The sequence below is a fragment of the Serinus canaria genome, chromosome 26 (genome assembly GCF_022539315.1).
Source record: "Serinus canaria isolate serCan28SL12 chromosome 26, serCan2020, whole genome shotgun sequence".
Classification (NCBI taxonomy): Eukaryota; Metazoa; Chordata; class Aves; order Passeriformes; family Fringillidae; genus Serinus; species Serinus canaria.
The window spans coordinates 1,248,197-1,268,255 of record NC_066339.1 but is presented as its reverse complement, the minus strand read 5'-3'; the positions used below and the strand labels follow the sequence as shown (position 1 = coordinate 1,268,255).

The 20,059-nt window shown below is 52.9% G+C and overlaps 1 protein-coding gene and 1 non-coding gene across 4 annotated transcripts in view; both read left to right on the top strand.

Moving 5' to 3' along the window:
* Positions 1 to 18,827, top strand: part of LGR6 (leucine rich repeat containing G protein-coupled receptor 6) — a 164,801-nt gene extending 145,974 nt beyond the window's left edge. For all 3 annotated transcript variants that reach the window (XM_018922252.3, XM_009097410.4, XM_050985225.1), the window contains 6 exons: positions 1,207 to 1,278; positions 3,351 to 3,422; positions 4,648 to 4,773; positions 8,437 to 8,597; positions 14,647 to 14,727; positions 16,279 to 18,827. In XM_018922252.3, the coding sequence (XP_018777797.3) occupies positions 1,207 to 1,278; positions 3,351 to 3,422; positions 4,648 to 4,773; positions 8,437 to 8,597; positions 14,647 to 14,727; positions 16,279 to 17,516 (1,750 nt within the window). In that variant the 3' untranslated portion in view covers positions 17,517 to 18,827. The remainder of the gene's footprint in view (positions 1 to 1,206; positions 1,279 to 3,350; positions 3,423 to 4,647; positions 4,774 to 8,436; positions 8,598 to 14,646; positions 14,728 to 16,278) is intronic.
* LOC115484691 (U6 spliceosomal RNA) lies at positions 8,095 to 8,187 on the top strand. The gene has a single exon (XR_003945398.1). It is a non-coding gene; the product is annotated as a U6 spliceosomal RNA (small nuclear RNA).
* Positions 18,828 to 20,059: the final 1,232 nt, after the last annotated feature.

Here is a 20,059-nt window from a genome sequence, read left to right as displayed (position 1 = left end):
CTGGTAGTACAACCTGGCACACAAACAGCTCAGCTGTGCCCTGGCTCTGCTGTAACTGCTGGTGTGCACACCTTCACCTGCACCACACAGGTGACCCCTCACAGCTACACACCCCTAAATTCTTTTTCTCAACCTTGTTCCAATACCCTTCTGCCCAAACTCCACCTCTTCCAATCATTGAGGCCCCCAGATCTGTGCCCACATCTTCCAGTGGCTCCCAGGTGAAATCCTGGCTGGAGACAGGGGCACTGCCAGCCTGGGGCACCACGGGGGCAGCTCAAGTGCCCACCTGTGGAACATGGCCAAATACCACCTGAGACACTGGAGCCAGCACATGAGGTCCTTGTGGGAGATGAGTCAGGGTCATTTCTGAGTCTAAAGGCAGGTTACCCACCTGGGGAATGCCCAGGAGCTGCTGCAGGAGCAGCAGTGGCCGTGTCCCCTTGCAGGAGGTCATAGATGGGGGACACTGCTTCTGCAGGTCTGGGAATTCAGGATGGGCTCACACGAGGGAAAACAGCCCTGAGGAACTGAACCTTTCCCACAAGGTGCATGGTTGGAGCATCCAGGATGTCTCTTGAGGATGTGGGAGTGTGTAGGTCAGTCAGCAGAGTCTGTGTGAACTCTCACCCTGCTTTTACCCCATCCCCAGGGGATGAAGGAGTTGGAAAGGGGATGTGGAGGGCTGAGGCACTTCATGTGCAGATGTGGACAGTGGGTTCTACAAAACATCAAGATACTTCTTCGTGAAACACTGAGATTTGATACCTTCAGCCCTCAAACCTTCATCCTCACCAAGGCAAAGGGCAGCACCACATGGTCCTTCCTGAAGGGTCACACAGATCTGGTTGCTGATCACTGGCTCCAAGTTCTCAGCTTTTCCTCTGGAAAAAGCAGTTTGGAGGCTTAGGGCAGAGCAGAGTGGGAAACCAGCATGGGTTTGGGGTTAACAAGGCACCTTTGGCCACTGCAGCTCAACTGTTCTTTACTGAGTCCTGATGCCATCAAAAGCAGAGGCTCTCTGAGCCCTGGAGCTGCCTGTAGGAGAAAATGGCTTTGACACATTTTGCTGCTCATCCTGTTTAACTCCTGAAATAAGAGTAGGTCTCCCAAGCCCAGCATCTTCCACAGTGACAGTGCTGCCCTGGGATAAAGATCTCCATAACTGCCTTCAGCTCTCTTCTCAAAGCAGTTTCTGTTTTCCAGGGGTCTCCAGCACAACAAGATCCAGGAGATCAGAGCAGACACCTTTGTGCAGCTGATGGCCCTGCGCTCCATGCAAGTATTGTCTGCCAGGAGACCAGCTGGGGTCGTGCTGGGGAGGGGGATTGTGAGCCCAGGTGGGCTGGGGGAAGCTGCCAGCCTGCCTCTGTCTCTGCTGGGAGGCTTTTCTGTTGAGTCCCTCTTCCATTCCTCCTTAGGAAAGAGGAGGGTACAAACCATCCTTTTGGCTTCCCCCACGCCTGCAGCTCCCCCTCCTTACCTGCCCCCTCGTGCCCACACCCACAGCTCAGCCAAGGCAGAGCCTACATCACAGACAGGCTCCTGAATGCCAGGAGGAGCCCAGGGCAGTACCTGAGTGCACCTGAGCTCCAGCACCCCATCCCTCACAGGCAGGTCTGGAGCCATGCACTCCTGGAACACCCATCCCATGGGTTTGAAAGCTCCTCCCCACCCCTCAGCAGTTCGTGTTCCACAGGGGCACCCAAGCACCTCCCACACACATTGTCACCTCCTAGGTGCCTGGCACCAGGCAAGGCCCTCAAGGGCACCACTGGCTCTGTGACATCTGGGAAGAGCCCTGACAGTCTTGTTTTGCTGTTCTGTCAGGAAGTGAACTAAATCCCACCAAACCTGTTCCCATGGTGCAGCAATGTGAGTGCCATTTCATAGCTCCTGGGATCCCTGAGTGTCACAGACACCACAGTCACACCTGAGGTGTGGCAGGTGACACTGCAGACACCCAGGGAAGCCTGAGCATGCTGCCCCAGCCCAGTCACACACAGGTGAGAAAGCTCTGGCAGCTTTGGGTGTGTTCTGGTGCCTGGGAAAGGATTCCTCCCGCCCAATGTCACACACACCTGAGCAGGTGGCTTCACTCCCTTAGAGCTGGAGAGAAGAAGGCTGGCCTGTAGTCAGCCTTAGGGCAAGAAATGTGTCCCAGTTTGCTGATTTCCTCTTTCCTGCTTACAGAGGGAGTGGAGCTCTCTCACTTGGATGGAGGCAGAGCTTATTGAGGGGACTCAGTGAATCCAAAGCACCTGTGACATCCCAGGCAGGAGACATTCTAAAATCACTCACCTTCCCCAGACCCCTGTTCTATGGGGGTACCTGTTGCCAACTCCTCAACTTCTGGGTCTCAGGCTGGGCCTTCCCTGGGGGCTCCCCTGTCAGGAGAAACCCTCCTGGGGTGGTTTTGTGTCAGGAAAGAGAGATGCATTGGATTTTTTTGACCTTCAGGTTCTTGTTTATTATTATTTCTTATCAAAAGTTTTGCACGCTGTCCACACCAGGCTCAGCATGCTGGAAAAGCACCACAAAAATGGCCAACAATCTCTTGTTCCAAGGTCTTTTAAAACTAAACTATCCAGTTAAGAACTGACACCTGGATTATTTTCCCTTTTAACCCAATAACTGATCCCACAGAGCCCCCAGTGAGGACTTTTCTGCCCAATTACAAAATGCCACCCAAACCCATGGAGAAGGAAGAAGAACCCAGGACAGCACCCTGTGCCCTCCATCTTGCTTCCATCCACAACACACTAAAAAATCCCAAACCCTCCATTTCTCACCCAGTGACACACCTACACTGGTCTCTATAATCTATTTCACACTTGTGTGGATTCCAGTTTATCTTGAAGTTTAGGAAACTTTCTCCATGAATGAGGGTCAAAGTCAGAGCTCCCCTGGGTGTCAGGGCACCCCAGAGCAGACAGAGAAATGTTCACTGTGCCCGGGGTTTGCACACTGGCCCTATCTGCCTGTGCCCCACCCAGCACTGTGACTGCACTGGGCATGCTCTGGCACTAAGGCATGACCTGTTTGGCATGTTGGCAAAAAATTCCCAAATTTACAGAAATCAAACCAGAAAAGAACATTTTTCATGGATCCTTTCCCATTGATGTCAGCAGAGGAGCTCCTGCAATGCAAACTCTTGTGCCCTCTGTTGGAAACCACCCATATACAGCCCCAGACTTGTCTGAGGGGAGCTACAATGGGACAGAAATTGCTGCTGACCAAGGAGCTACAGATCCCACACGTGCCCCCACCAGGGCCCTTGGCTGGGCCAGTGTCAGCAGCTTCACTGCCCTGCTCTGCTCCCTTCTTACTGCTGTGTCCTTGCCTTGCAGAGACCTGAGCTGGAATTACATCCAGTTTATTCACCCAGAAGCCTTTGTGACCCTGCACTCCCTCACCAAGCTGTAAGTTGCAGGGATATTTCTTTCACCAGGTGTCGTGGGGTGACAGCCTTTATCCCAATATCGTGTGTTGTGTCTGGCCTTTCTTCCCCCTCCCCACCCCCGGCCGTCTTGCCGCGGCGGGGCGGGGAGGGGGGGGGGTGAGGGTGACCGGGCACCTCGGCTTTGGCTTTTGGCTGGCTGGCTGCTGCTGCTTAGCTGGCTGGCTGCTTTTGCTTTTGCTTGCTGCTGCTGCTTAGCTTGGCTGGCTTGCTTTCTTTTGCGCTCTTCTTTTTTTTTTCCTTTCCCTCTTTCTTACCCTCCCCTGAAGATACCCTACCGGCTCCGGACCTGACCTGGGACGTCCAGGACCCCCCGGAGTCTGCGAGAAGAAGATCAGCACCCTCCACAACACTGCCTGTTTCTTTTTCTTTTCTTGTGTTGGGGAGTGTTCCTTTGTTACTTGTTATTAAATAGGTTTTATTTTCCACTTTGCTCCTCCGAGGAATTCCTTCCCGAACCCGGTATTGGGGGAGGGGTGGTTGGAGGTTTGTTTTAGGGGACTCCCTTTCGGAGATTTCCCCTAATTTGTCCTCAACCAGGACACCAGGGATGGGAGGTATCTGAGCACCTCAGACTAACTCCCTGGGCTACCAGAACACCTGGGATTTAGATGCTGGAAGACTGATGTGTTGAGGTGCATGTCTCAGCATTGTGGACACAACAAATGCCAAGGTTTCCAATTATTTCTATTAATAAAGGGATGATGAAGTGCAGGAGGGCAATCTTCAAGATGCTCTCACCCTGAACACTTAAACCTCCATTTCCTGGTGCTTCCATAGCTGCCTTAGATGCCTTTAGGGAAGATCAGCATGTTGGGCTGTTTCTGCAAAGTCACTGCAGACCATCTGTGCTGGCTCTGGAGGGCCCCCAGTTCTCAGCCCCCTCTCTAAGAGCCTCGGGTGTTTGATGGGCTGGGACCTGCAGCCATCCCTGACCCACAGTGGAGGAAGAGATGTGTGGGGCAGGATGTGCACAGGAGGGAGATACCACCCAGGGCTTTCAGCACGGCCACCAACCCCAGCCCCTGCAGTGTTTACCTCCAGAGGCTCCTGGCCCCAGTGCAGCCCCCAGCCCCATTTCAGCATCACATCAAGGGAGCAATTGAGGCAGTGCCCTCTGCTTGGCTGAGATACCACTGGCAGCACAGTCCTGACCATGCTCTCCCTCTCTGCTTTCCCCTCACCAGGGACTTGACTGACAACCAGCTGGTCACGCTGCCCCTGGATGGTTTGGCTGGACTGACCCATCTCAAGCTCCAAGGCAACCCAGCTCTCTCTGAGCCCTTCACCAAGGAGAGCTTCCCCAAAATGAGGTACTTGGGGTGTTGGCTGTTTCCCTTCTGGTGTTCAGCACAGCTGTATTTGCTCACAGCACTCAGCCTCCTGCTCTCCTGGCCCATCTTGTGCTTTCTCCAGGCTTCCAGGCCCAAGGGGTGAGGGAGATCCATCTGCTGCTAGCACATCTCATCTTTAATATGTTCCGTGGGAGAGCAGTGATGTGCTCCCAGGCCACCACCCCCACCCCAAACACACACACACAAGTGGAAAGCATGGAGCAGGCCCAGCTCAGGGCTCCTCTCAATGGAAAACATTCCCAGAAGCCATCCTACCTAATGACATCCAGGTTTTCTTCCATAAACTCTGCTTGTGTGGCCGTGTCTTGTCTGTTATGGATTAATGAGGAGCCTGAAGGAGTCAAACTGATGAAGAAGAGGCTGCAAAAGGCTCAGAGCAGAGTGCTGTGCTGCAGGCTCAGACTTTCCTGGCCCTCCTTGGCTCCTGGGTCTCAGTGTGGCACCTGCCTTTGAGCTTAGACACCCAGGGTCCAGAGACACAAATTCTTCTCAGATGAAGTCATCTCTCATTTGGGTGTCCCAGGGAATTCCCTTCAAGCCAAGAATGCATGAGCTGATGCTCCCACTCATCCAGGTTGGGTTCCCAAAGCTGGAGCTTCTCCAGTTTCCACACAGGGCTGGGGTCACAGATCACTGCACCAACACAGAGCTTAAAGCTCAGGCCTGAGGAGAAGGGTGGGCTCTCCCTTCAGGCTGCCTCAGCAGTGGCGCCTGCAGGGCTCTCTCCTTCTGACTTTTTTAACTCATAGCTAGGAAATGCTGCATGACTGGTTTCCAAATGGCAGGGGCTTCCAGAAGCTTTTGGAGGGTTTTCCACACCCAAGATCATACAACAATAGAATGGGGTAGGTTGGACAGAAACATTAAAGCCCATCCAGTCCCACCCACCCCCTGCCATGGTCAGGGACACCTTCCACCATCCTAGGTTGCTCCAAGCTCCATCCAGCCTGGCCTTGGACATTCCCAGAGGTGGGGCAGGCACAGATTCGCTGGGCAACCTGTACCAGGCCCTCACAGCACCCTCATAGGGAAGAGGTTTTTCCTAATATCCCATCAAACCCTGCCCTTTCCAGTAAGAAAGGATTCCTTGAGGATTCCTTGTCCTGTCCCTCCAGACCTTTGTCCAAAGTTCCTCTCCAGCTTTCTTCACAGAACCACAGAACCAGAGAATCATTAATGTTGGAAAAGACCTCTGAGATCATCGAGTCCAACCTGTGACCAATCCCCACCTTGTCACCAGCCCAGAGCACTCAGTGCCACATCCAGTTGTTCCCTGAACACCTCCTGGGATGGGGATTCCACCACCTCCCTGGGCAGCCCCTTCCAATGTCTAACAAGCCCTTCCTGGAAGGAATTCCTCCTGATTCCAACATGAGTCTCCCCTGGTGTAGTTTGAGGCCATTTTCTCTCTCCCTGCCACTTAGTGCCCAGAGAAGAGACCAAGCCCCACCGTGTCACAAATCATCACTTGTAAGGAGTGATAAGGCCCCTGTTGATGGGGGAGAGCTTCCTTTTCTTCAGGCTGAGCCCCCTCAGCCACTCTCCATATGATTTACTCTCCAGACCCTTCCCCAGCTCCATTTCCCTTTCCTGACCCCAGCCCCTCAATGTCTTCCTTGAACTGAGGGGTCCAGAACTGGGCACAGGACTGAAGCTGCACCCTCACAAGTGCCAAGCTCCTTTAGGCACTGGAAGGGGCTCTGAGCTCTCCCTGGAGCCTTCTCTTCTCCAGGTGAACACCCCCAGCTCTCCCAGCCTGGCTCCAGAGCAGAGGGGCTCCAGCCCTGGAGCATCTCCTTGGTCTCCTCTGGACCTGCTCCAACTGGCAGTCCCTTGTGCAGGGTGGGTCAAGTTCAGCACTTCCAGGGTGTTTCTCCTCTAAATTAGTTCCATTCACATCTCTTGAGCTGGTTTGTGTTTGTACCAGAGAAACTGAGCCTGCAGCAGTGCTTCAGTGAACCATGCCAGGCAAAGGACCCATTAACATTCCCTAAATTTTGGGTACTGCCATTAAGCAGCCTTACTCTTGGGGCATATGTCTGCAGGAGTGATCTGGGAGCAGTTCTTAGCCTTGCTGGGAGGAGCTGCACCTCCCGGCCACCTTTCAATAGTAGGATCTAATTTGGAGCTTATAACAGGAAACAAGCTTGTATACAGACTTTCCAGACCCTCCCAGGGCTCGGCCAGAAATGTTTGGGAACATAAAACAAAAGCATATTTTTAGAATATAGAGTTTTACCATATTTACTGATCTTGTCAGAGGACCTTAATTGTCTGGAAAACATGGGGTTCCTTTGCCTTCATCAGCAGTCTCCCTGACTTCCAGCAAAGCCAAAAATGCAGCTGCTGACAGACAGCCTGGTATTGCATCCAGATGATGCTCAGCTGCTGTTGAATTAACCTTGTAATACATGCTATAATTAGCAACTATCAATTCAACTTTCAAGTAGAAATTAGACATATTTGAATAACTTGCTTCACATGGGAGACCTGAGAATTCCCTGCCTGAGCTGGGACTCCTGGAACTGGAGTTTGAAGGTGCCCTCAACAACAAGGGTAGCCTTGCTGTAGGGAAGCTTCTCCCCTTCAAGGGAGGAAAGGATGCCTGGGAAAACATGGCCCTGGGGTAAAGATTGAAGACTTCACATTGCTTATTGGAGAGAGGGGCTAGTTTATTCTGAGGAGAACAGCAGAAGGGTTTTTAGGAATGTGGTGGTTTAGGAACGGTATTCTCCAATTTAGTATTCCTGCTAAAACCACGCACCACTCCTCCTCCCCAACTGGAGGCACAAAAGGCCAAGATCATGGGTTGAGATAAGAACAATTTACTGGAAACAGCAATGAGATAAGACACAAACACTAACAGCAACAATATTAATAACAAAAAGCATAAGAAAAGAAAGTTATTTACATGGAAAGCCCCCAAAAACAAACAAATGCCAGATGGCTCCCCCACCACATTTTCTCCTTTCCCCCTAGCCCCCAGCAATGAGTAAGATGGTACAGAATAACCTCTGGGTCCTGGCCATGCTCCCTCACACCTACTGCAAAAATTAACCCTGTTCTGGCTGGAACCAGGGCAAGGAGCTATCTGGAAACTTTAGAGCAGTTTCCAAACCTGGTTTTTGACAACATTCTATTGACTGGCAGTGCCTTAAGCACCAAAAGTTGTGCAGAGAGACCATGGGCTGCCCTGGGTCCACACCCTGTCCTACATGGAGTCCTTCACCAAAGCAAAGTCCCTCTCCACTGTAACCATCACCACACAGACCAGCTTATGTCATGTCAGCAGCACAGGTACCAAAATTGGAACGATACAGAGAAGTCCAGCATAGCTCCTGCACAGAAATTTTTGGAGTGTTCCATATTTTTTGGACTCAGCTGGTTAGAGCACAGTGCTAGTAGCACCAACATTGTGGATGTGATCCCTGTAGGGCCCCATTTACTTCAGAGCTGCACATGATGAGCCTTGCAGGTCCCTTCCAGCCCAGAATATTTTGTGACTCTGTAGAGATGAGTTTCATCTTTGAACAACTGAAGGAGCTAAGCAAAAACTGCAAAGCAATGGAGAGTCTGGCCATGGAGGGGACACACCCTAAAGTTCTGCTTTCCTCTGTGCAGAGTCCTGGAGGTGCCCTACGCCTACCAGTGCTGTGCCTACGGGAGCTGCAGCAGCTTCTTCAGGGTGTCCAGCCAGTGGGAGGCAGAAGACATGACCCCTGAGGAGGAGGATCCCCACAAGAGGACCTTGGAATTGTTCCCAGGTCACACTGACAACCACTGTGAGTAAACAGCCTCTGTGGTGATCGGCCCTGGGCAGGGCTGTGAGCTGGGATGCAATCCTGCCTCTGCAGGAGTGGTGCCACTGTCAGAGGCGACTCCTGCCTCAGGGAGGGCAGGCTGAGCCCTCTCCAACACAGGTGGCCCACTGCTTTGAATAGGCTTCATTTGGTGACCCTGTGTGGCACAAACCTCCACAAAGGAACCAAAGGACCTGGCAGCCCCCACACCCTGGGCATGTTTGTCAGTTTGGCCCTGCTGGCCATGGAGGGAGACTGCTCAAGGCAGTCACTGAAGGTGGCTGAGGCTACCTGGGACACCTGGGCTTGGTCATTAGGTTTCTGGGCAATGTGGAGCCTTTGGCAGGACATCAATCTGTGTTCTTATATCACCTAGAGGAAGGACCCAGGGATTAACCTGAGTAAGGGAATGAACTCAAAGACCTGGGATATCCTTCTGACTGGAGGCAGAGAGAGCTCTTATCTCTCTCTTGGGTGTTACAGCCAAGGTCAGGGTTAGGTGGGACAACAGGACATGTTTGGGGAACACAGCACAGGGACTGGCCAAGGCAGCAAAGAAGAAGCTCCATGGTTGAGCAGCACTTTCTGTCCAGGAGTCCATTTATTCTACGCTCCAAAGTGCAGCTCTGCACAGACTGCTTGAGGCCAGTCCCAGGAGCCAGCAGAGTGCTAGGTACCACTGCACTCCCAGCCCCACAGCACAGTAGCAGCTCCAGCACCAAGCTGGTGTGATCCCTCTGCAAGAGAATCTCAGAATAACAGAAAGAAAAACATGAACCCCTTTGCTTCCTCTGTAACTGCTGGAGAGTGCAAACAACATTTCAGAACACAGCCTGGATGCTGCTTCTGTTTATATATTTGTGTAAATACAGTGCACTTCCGAGGCCTGAGACATCCTGCAGGCAAATCCACGTGGTAGCTGGAGAGAGGGCTGTGCCCCTGCAGAGCCCTGAGCCACCTGCTCCCAGGAGCTCTGAGCATCCAGCCCCAGCCAGGGCCCTGCTGTCCTCCCACAGCCTGAGCAGGCAGGACTGCATCTGGAGTCAGACCCAGAGCTGCTGGACACTGCTGTCAGGAAAATGAATCCACAAACTCCAGAGGTTTATGTCCAAAGAGGAGACAGAAGAGTCCTTTTTTGGCTTTATTCCAATAAAGGGAGAGGCCATGGGGCATTCCCCTGGGATCTCTCAGATTTTTGGAAGATGCAGCCTCCTTTTTATCCCAATTTCCAGCCACATTTCCCTTCTCTCTTTCCCCATTTCTGAGGCACTTGAGAGATACAGACTTCCCAAAACACCTGATACCAAAGATTTCCCTCTAATGTACAATCCTCCCTTTTCATTTTTAATTCTTGTGGAATTTAGAGGTTTTTCCCCATTGTTTCTTTCATCTTTACATGTCTGTTTCATTGATCAGCAAACCTAAAGTTTATTTGTAAAAGCAAATCTCTTTTTCCATTCATCAATCAGTGGAACCCTTCCCATTGTTTCCTTTCTCTTCCAGGGCTAGTTTTATCTACCAGCAGACCCAGAGCTGGTTTGGAAAGACAAATCTGCCATTCCTCTCACTGTGTTATTGGCAGGATGACCAAGACACTTTGTGACACAGCCAGCAAGGGACCCCCAAGCCCTGTGCTCCGGCTCCTGACTGATCCTTCCTCAGAATGACCTTTAGACATGCAAAGAGCCCAGCCAGAGGGTAGCAAATGTGGTTCCTACTGGCATGATGTGGCTCCAGGAAGCATGGTAGACTTGGTGGTAACACTGGCCAGACAGTACAGAGGAGTCATGTTACAGTCATTGCTGCAGGATTTCATTCTGAGCCAGGTCTCTTTTTCCATCATTAATGCAGCCCTTACTGTAGCAGTCCTAGTGCAGATAGTGGTGGGGTTTGCCCAGCAAATTATGGCATTTGTGGAAAGATCTAGTTTGTGCCAAGGGGCCACTGACCTGCTTTTGCTCGGTACCAAAGTCCTTGATGTCCCAAAGGATGCTCTCACCTGGCCCTGTCAGGAGACCAAAACCTACCCCAGGGTGCCAGGCCTCCAGGCCAGTCCCAGCACCACAGGGGAATGCTGACTGATTCTAAGATGTGCCAGATGAGGCTATGTGCTGCTTGTAAAGACTCCTGTTTTCAGAAGTTAAAGCATTGGATGGGTTTTGGAATATCAAATCACAGAGGTGCAAATGTGAAATGCACAGGAACATCACTCCTTATGATGTGCAGCTTTTGCATTTGACTCCAGACCTCCAGCAGCAGGGTCTGCTCTTGATGATATGGGGTTTGTGATATTGCTGTTTCACTTAATTAATAATGGCTTTATTTCTGTTCCCCATGCTTCCTTTCTGATGGCCACTGATGGCATTTGGCTGGATTATATGAACCTTGTAACACTTCCCCATTAAAGAGGAAAAAAGCTCCCAAACATTCCTTTCATGCAAGAGGGAAAGTGGTCTGCTGAAGAGAAAATACCTCAGGGCTGTGTAGCAGCAGGTCCAGCCAGGCTGGTCAGGGCACTCAGGAGGCTGTGGGAGAACTTGTGAGAGGGACAGGGAACATTTCCAGACAGCTCTGTCCTCTCAGCCTTGTGCATTGCTCCCAGTCCTTCCCAAAGGAGGGAAGAGGTTCCCAGAACCTCGGGCTGGGCAGTGAAAGGCAGCTTGTCCCAGGCAGCCATGCAGGGATAAGAAATGGCTCCCAGCACCCAGCCCCGCCCTGCCCTGCCTGGCAGGGGCTCCTACAGCCTCTCCTGCTCCCATCCCAGCCCTGCCCTGCCTGGCAGGGGCTCCTACAGCCTCTCCTGCTCCCATCCCAGCACCCATCCTGCAGCCAAGCCCAGCCCCGAGGGACCACCTGACTCCAGACTCAGAGCACACGTGGTGCCACAGAGCCCAGGGCCAGATCAGCTCTTCCCCATCCCCCCAGGGCCCTGAGTGCCTGGGAACCCCCCCACACCCTGAGTATGTCCATTCTCATCTGAGTAACACCCACCTGGGGCCAAGACTAGAGTGGTCAGTGCACATCTCATCATTCTGTCACCTTGCCAAAAAGGCGACAGAATGATGAGATGTCATTTAAGGTCTCAGTTCCAGCACTTTTGGTGTTTGGGATATCACTGAATTCTAGAACGGTTTGGCTTTGGGAAGTACCTTGAAGCTCTTCTCATTGCCCTCCTGTCATAGCAGGGACACCTCCCACTGTCCCAGGTGGCTCCAAGCTCCATTCAACCTGACCTTGGGTACTTCCAGGGATCCAGGGGCAGCCACAGCTGCTCTCCAGCTCTCTTGGCATCCCTTTAGACACTGGAATGGTCTCTAAATCCTGGGGTCTTCTCTTCTCAGGCTGGGCAATCCCAAGTGTCTCAGCCTCTTTGGATTACAGCTGGCAGTGTTTAGCAGACACCCCCTGCCCCAAGGTTGCCCTGTGGCTGACCAGGAGTCCAAGGATTGCTCGGGGACCTGTCACCAGGACAGCCCCCAGCAGCTCCCAATGGTGCTGCAGAGGAGGGCAGGGAAAATGCCCTGGGGCACTCCCATCACCACCCCAGCACCTCCCTTTGGGACCTCTGGTTTGAGGATAAAAAGGGATGAATTCACTGACAAGATGTGTTTGCAATGATGGATGGGAAGTGAGAAGGGAGCACATGTGTGTGGGTACCCTGGGCAGTGGGACACTGCTCCCCCAGCCCAGCACCTCCAGCAGCTTGTGGAGTTCCTAATGAACTTCTGCATCCTCCTGCAAACCCTGCAGGGTCCTTAGAGATCCACTTCTGCTACTGTCATTCAAAAGCTTCTCCAGACCCCAAACAGGATCTGCCCAGGCCTCTTGCAGCCACCCTCACACTGAGGAGAGGGCAGGTCCCTGCCACCCAGGGGCTGTCCTGGCTGAGACAGGACTGAGCAGGGAACAAGCAGACAGCACTAAGGGGGAAAAGCATTCACCTCAGTGTTTTCTGTTCTACCCCTTCCCCAGCAATTCTGCTCCTCTTCCTCTCACTTGACTTTTGGTACAGGCAGCTCCTTTCTCATGGATAGGGCACTACTGGCAAAGAGGGTTTTTCCCATAAGACCTCAGAAAGTGGGGGCACCTCAGCACAATTCAAATAAATAACAGCTTCTTCAAAATTAATGCAGCCTGCCTTGCTAGGACACAACAGCCTTTTTCCTTTCTCCACAGTTCCCAGGCTGGAGAGGGACTGGTTTCTAGCAGAGAGAGGTACATTTTTCACTTTGAATCCCACTGTGCTGACTAAGGATTGCTTTGTAATTCCCAGCAGGCACAGTAGTCCAGGCAAAACAAGAGATCATCCTTCACTTCAGTAAAATGTTGAACCTGGGCTTAAAACCAGGCTTTGAGGAGAAAATGGATGGCACAGGTTAGACTTTCCCAAGGGCTGGGTCTCAGCAGAGCACCGAAAGAGCAAGGCTGTGTCTGTTTTATTTGGGTATCGTGACTGCACATCACAGCCTCCACACTGTGGCTGGAAAAGACACTGGAGATTTATAAGACTATAAAATACAAGGATGAAATATTTTTCCATCCTACTGTGAGGGTTTCCTTGCCAGGCTCCAAAGCAGCAGTAATATTTCAATTCTTACACAGACAGATTTTAAAAATTACCTTTTTTTCCAAAGCTCCCTGAAGCTGAGAAAGCCATGAAGCTTGTCAGGAGGCACTAAAGATAGCACGTTATTTGTCATCATCCTTTAATCAAATAATCCCAGTCACATTTTCAAACACAGGCAGGGAGCAGAGCTCTTGAAAGGCACCACTTCTAAACAGATTAGACACAAAAATCCCACTCAGGTCAGCCTTATCTTCAGCACTGTGGAGATTTGCCTTCCTGGCCAGTGTCTAAGCTGCCAGGTGCACACCTGGGCTCCAGCATCAGTCCATTCATCCGAGAGACAGTTCATCCCACAGCCACAGATCCAGCTCTCTGGCTACCAGACTGGAGCAAGAACAAAACCACATCCTTTCCCTTTGCTCCCACTGGCAGAAAACCCTCCCAAGATCTGCACTGGGAGCTGAAGGCTGTGCTGGTGCCACGGCTGGGAAGGGGGCAGCAGGACAGAGCTGTCCTCACCATGTCCCAGTGCTGCCAGCCAGCAGGACTTTGGGAACAGGAGCAAAGAACAAAGCAGAAAAAGAACCTCGTGGATTAGGCTGAGAGGATGCCATTCAGCCTGGTGAAAGCCTGCACTGAACACACAGCTGAGGGCTCAGCCCCATTCCCTTCCAGCAGCTCCTTCTTCAGCCAGGGGCTCTGCCTGACCCTCAGCAAGCCCCAGCCTGGCTCGGGATGCAGCTGCCAGCACGACAGAGGTGCTGGTGCAGGGCTGGGCTCTGCAGCCTGGCTGCACAAACCCCATGGCTGCAGAATCTGCAGCCACAGGCAACCAGTCTGCAAATCCCTCAGCAAATCCTGGGAACATCCACGATTAAAAACGAGGCACCGCAGTCCTACGATTTTACAGGGCATAAAATAACACAGTAAATGTTGTGTTCCCTTGTGTCTTTGCTGAGGAACTGCTTGGTGGTGGTTGCTGCTGACAAAAAATTTGTGCTGCAAGAAAAGGCTGATGGTTCCCTCTGAACAAAGCCCCAAAATCCCTGTTGATGAACAAATATTGGACAAGGCCTGCCCAGAAAGCTCCCATGGAAAAGCTGCATTTGAAGGCTTTGTGTTCTGTAACCACACAGGCTGGAGGATTTCGTTACTTTTAATAAAGAGTGCTGGGAGGAGGGAACCACAGTCACACAGCTCTGGGATCTGGGGCTCTCACACTTCAAATGTTGGGAGTAACCTAAAAACAGAGGGGTTGGCTACACTGCAACCCACCAACGTTTACAAGATCTTCTCCCTCTACAGCAGTGACTGCAGGGGACAAACTGCACACCAGCAGCTACTTTGAACTGGCTGGGAAGGTCTGTGTGGAGGACAGGCAGCAGGAAAAGCTCCTGGCCCAGTTAGCTTTGATGGTTCTGCTTGTTTTTATCTGAGCACTATTTCTTGTTCTTTCCTCCCCAGATGACCTAGATGCAGATGATCTTCAGCTGGACCTTGAGGAATCAAAGCTGCACCCCACAATTCAGTGCACACCAAGCCCAGGTGAGCAGCCAGGGAAACCCTTTGAACAGAGTTGGGATCCTTTGAGCTTCTCTCAATACCCAGGATCTCCCACGACCTCTCAGATCAGAAGCGTGATGGGTTGGGCTTAGGCCAAATGGGGGACAGGTGAGGAGTCTCCTTCTCCCTGTTGGATGCAGCTGCCCTCCCAGGAGGGGAGGCCCAGGTCAGGATCAGCCTGAGCAGGAATCCCAGGTACCACCAGCTCCTCCATCCACTGACCTGCTGCCCTCAGCTCTGGCTCTCCTCTTTCCCTGCATGCCTGACACTTGGCTTTGCCTCAGCCAGCCTGGAATATTGCATGGCGGCCTTGTCCTTGGTGTCCTGATCATACCCATGGCACTGCAAACTGCAGGGGTTCTTTGCTCTGTTTCCTGAGGAAGGGGGAGCAGGGAGGCACTGGACTGCAGTGCTAGTTGGGGCCTGAGGAAGTTGCCTTCTGATTTTGTCTCTGCTCATAGCTCAGTGGGGTCCTACACAGGCACACCTGGAGGCTGGAGAGTCTGGTTCCAGCCAGCCTGCTGTGGAACACTGACAGGGACAGACCTTTTACCAGTTGTTCCACTGAGTTTGTTGCAAAAGGAATAAGATTTCAGCTGAGGGCATGTCCCGCTGCCTGGCACTCTGAGCTTCACCTCCTTAGAAATTAAAAAGCTTTCTCCATTTCCCCTAATTTTTTTGTTCTCTACCACCTAAAATTTCTACCACCCTGATTTTGTTTTTGCTGAGCACTCACTGAAACATCCCAATCCCTCCCAGAGGCAATTTTATACCATTGCCCACTCTCTCTTTCCCCTCTTTCTTCTTTTTTCTTTGGCAAACAGCTTCCAGACCAGTCCTCTTTTTTACCCCTCCATGACCTTCCCTTACTCACTCCCCCCTCCATCCATTTCTGCTCTTTCTTTCTCCTGACATCCTTCCATGTTCTGCCTGCCCAGACCCCTCTGTCCCTTCCCTGCCACCCCAGCTCCCTCCCTCTCTCCCTCATGCCCAGACACTTCACCTCCTGGTGCTCATCCCCATTCATGCAGAATGAATGAAGAGGTGCAGACACCTCTTAGCCAAGGTCTTGAGTGCACAGAGAGAGGCTGGCAGTGCCAGAGCAGGATGCAGCACCCTGGCAGATCTCCACACCACCAGCTCCCAGGGGACACGTGAGAAGGAGCAGGTAATGGCAGAGGGGCCCAAATGCCAGGCTGACACCATGAGTGTTGGGTGGTCTGCAGTCACGACCTTCTTACATTTTAGGAGCACTGATCAGTTTGTTGTTCCTTACATTTCATTTTGACCTCTCCCTGCACCTTCTTCCCACCCTAGACAAGATCTGAGAGGAGGCCAGAGGTGCTCCAAGTGTGGGGTCAGGAGCACAGGGGAGAGCCAAGAGGCAGCTGCAGAAGAGGGGGGACAATGTTATATTTTCCTTGCCAGCCCAAGGCACTCATGTGGCTGGTAGGGCGAGGAGAGGGTTGGGACTTGGGCACCAGTGGAGAGAAGCAGTGTCTGCTGGGTGTGACTTTGGGGTTTATCTTCCAGGTCCCTTCAAGCCCTGTGACCACCTGTTTGAGAGCTGGATCATCCACCTGGGAGTCTGGGTCATCGTTCTGGTCTCGGTGCTCTGCAACGGGCTGGTCATCCTGGCTGTCTTTGCTTCCCCCAGCTACCTGTCCCCAGTGAAGTTCCTCGTGGGCTCCATCGCCGGGGCCAACCTGCTGACGGGCATCTCCTGCAGCATGCTGGCCCTCGTGGACACCCTCACCTACGGCCACTTTGCCCGCTACGGCGCCAGATGGGAGACGGGTGCGGGCTGCAGGGTGACAGGGTTCCTGTCCGTGCTGGCCTCCCAGGCTGCCATCTTCCTGCTGACCCTGGCTGCTGTGCAGTGCAGCCTCTCAGCCTCCTGCGTCCGGGGATATGGGAAGTCCCCGTCCCTAGGCAAGGTCAAGGCCGCCGCCTGTTGCTGCCTGTTGTTGTCCTCTGTGGCAGCCGTTCTGCCTCTCTTCTCCATTGGGGAATACGGAGCATCCCCTCTCTGCCTCCCATACCCCATCCCAGAGGGGAAACCCAGCACCCTGGGCTTCACCGTGGCCTTGGTGATGACAAACACGGTCTGCTTCCTGACCATCACCAGCACCTACATCCGACTCTACTGCAACCTGCTGAAGGGGGAGTTCAGCGCTGTCTGGGACTGTGCCATGGTCAAGCATGTGGCCTGGCTGATCTTCACCAACTGCCTCCTCTACTGCCCAGTGGCCTTCCTCACCTTCTCCTCTACCCTCAATCTCTTCCTTATCACCCCAGAGGTCATCAAATCCGTCTTCCTTGTGGTCCTGCCCCTGCCTGCCTGCCTCAACCCCTTGCTCTACCTGCTCTTCAACCCCCACTTCAGAGATGACTTCCGCCTGCTGAGGCAGAAAGGGCAGGACAAGGGCAGCTTCCCCCAGTCCTGCAGGGCTGATGACATGGAGAAAAGCTCCTATGACTCCACCCAGGCTCTGGTGAACTTCTCTGACATCGACCACATGTGTGAGACACCTGATTCCCTGGGAGTGCGCCCCATCCTTGACAGCTACAGCTTCCCCTCCATGACGCTTATCCCCTGCCAGCAAAGGGTGGGCACCAGGGGCAAGGAGAGGGGTTGGTCTGAGCATTGTCCCTGCCTCAATGACAGTGAGGTGCTGATAACTTCAGAGAGCCGGAATCTGTCTGACAGCAGCCTCCGGATAACCTTCTTCCCCTCCCCACCCACGCCACCCTACACATCTCACTTATAACCCTCCTGGGAGCAGCTGTGGGAACGGCCCCACAGCCTATGCCGAGGGCCAACACCAGTGCCCAGGGGCCAGCAAAGTGACACAAACGGCTCCCTGAAAAGCACCAGTACGACCTGTCTACCCTCATCCCCATCATACCTGCCTGGGCAACAGGCACCGCTCTGCCAACTGCCTCTGGCCTAGAAGGGCTCTGACTGAGCTCCAGACACTCAGGGCTGGCCATGGGAGGAGATAATCCCTGTGTGAGTCTCACTTCTGCTAGGAACAGCCTGGGAGAGAGCCCCCCTGGCTCAGGAAGTGGGTCAGGGAAACCTCCTCCTGCCTATCCTGCAGCATCACCAGCCAGGAGGAGCCTGCAGTGAAGCCAAGCTTGTCTTCCCAAGGCAGAGACCTCTTGGCCAAAGCCGTGGCTCTGTGGCAACCCCTGGAAATGGCCACCTGCAGTGACATGGCCACTCACAGGAACCCCAGGCCTTGTCCTCTAGGGCTCTCTGCAGGTCCCACACACCGCTGGAAATGGGCTGGTGTCTGTCTCACACCACCAAAAGCAGCATATCCATGTGTACACCTGAGTTTTGGATGCCTCTACTTTGGGAATCCCCACTCATTCACTGGGGGCCTCGTGGGTTGGACACAACCCTCACTTCCAGCCCAGACCAGGAGCTGGGGATGCTCAGTCTTTCAATCTGACCCACAGTGTCTCACAAGGGGTCTCCGAAACCCACAGCAGCCAAACCCAAACAGTTCCCAGAAAAACCCATGTGCTCTGCCTGAGGTCACCAGCAGCCCTGAGCCAAGGCACCTAAGGGCACACCAGGCCCCCTGCACCCCCCCTTCAAACAGCACAGCACACCTGGGGCACTCCTGTCTGTAGCCACCTGGCTCCTGGTCAGACATGGTGAAAATGGAGTCTGGCTGCTGCCTCATTGCCCCCAGACCTCGCTCCTGGAAGAGGCTCTTGGTTCTGGGTGCATGTCCCACACACAGTGGAGCCATTTGGGGGACTGCATGTGCCTGCTCCTGTTTTAAGGGCAGGCAGCTGGTGTAGAAGGAGGAAACAGGAATCAGCATTGTGGGATGGTGGCATCAGGAGGACACAGGCCACTGGGAACAGCCTCAAATCCACTCCCTGCAGCTCAGGGATCACCCAGATCCACTGACTCCATCACAAACCCTCCCAGTGCCACCCAGTGCAGCAGGGAGCCCTGTGCTCAGAGCTCAGGCCTGGGCAAAGCTTTGGTTCTGCTGACGTTACTGCAGCTGTTTGTCACTCATTTTCATGAGATAATAAATGAGCCCTGTTGCTGACCAGTGGCTGGTTTCTGTCCTCTTTCACGTGAGGAGCACCCTGGTGGCTCCCCTGGCAGCTGCTGTGCCTTGGGTGTTGTCTGCACTGCCCGAGTGAGAGCTGGGAAATTGTGTTGCGTCCATGTGAGTTGACACCACCCTCACCACCCTGCTCTCAAGAGGAAAGAGCCAAATCACCCACCTTTGTGCAGCAGAAATGTGGCACCAGGTGCCTCTCCAGGTCCTGTGGACCAGACTCCTGTAAGCTGTACCCTGTGATCTGCTGCTCAGGGGTTTGGGTTCATGACCAGGACAGAGTCTGTGGCATCAAAGTTTAAGGACATCATTTAATGGGGTCTGTGCAAAGCCAGACTCACCAGACAGAACCTGGCTCTGCTTCCCTCCTCTGCACTTGAGGCCTGTGGCCTTATCTCAAGATGAAAATCTTGAGAGATACCAAGAAATCAGAGGAACAAGATCCAAGGGTTAGACAAGAAGGTGGGACCCCCAAATTCAATGACAAAATCCAAAGCTCTACTACAATCTTCAGGTGGGAGCTGTGAAAAACATGGCCTGTTGTGAGACTTGAATCCTGATCCTCCAGACCTCTGATATCCTCCACATGCTCAAAATCTGTTTTCATGTTTGGCTTATTAAAAACACAGAGCCATTTTCTTCCATGTCCTTAGGGCTGCTCATATGCACAGGACTGGGAAAGACTCATCCTAGGTCGATTTCCAGAAACAAAATGCTCCTTTGGAAGTGGGATCAACCTCCTGGAGCTAGTCCAGAGCAGGGCTACAAAGCTGATTATCGAGATGAAGCATGGGGAAAGGTTGAAAGAATTGAGATTGTTCAGCCTGGAGAAAGGAAGCTCTGGGGTGACCTAATTGGGGCCTTCCAGGACCTGAAGGGAGCTTGCAAGAAAGATGGAGAGAGACTGTTTGGAGGGCCTGGAGTCACAGGACAAGGGGAATGGCTTCACACTGACAGGGAGGAGTTTGATTAGATATTGGGGAAAAAATTCTTGGCTGTGAGGGTGGTAATGCCCTGGCACAGGGTGCTCAGAGCAGCTGTGGCTGCCCCCTCCCTGGAAGTGTCCAAGGCCAGGATGGATGGGGCTTGGAGCAGCCTGGGGCAGTGGGAGGTGTCCCTGCCATAGCAGGCATGGGGCTGGATGAGCTTTAGGGTCAATCCCCATTCAGGACAATTCTGGGATCCCCAGCACAAACTCAAATTCCCCAGCACATATCCTT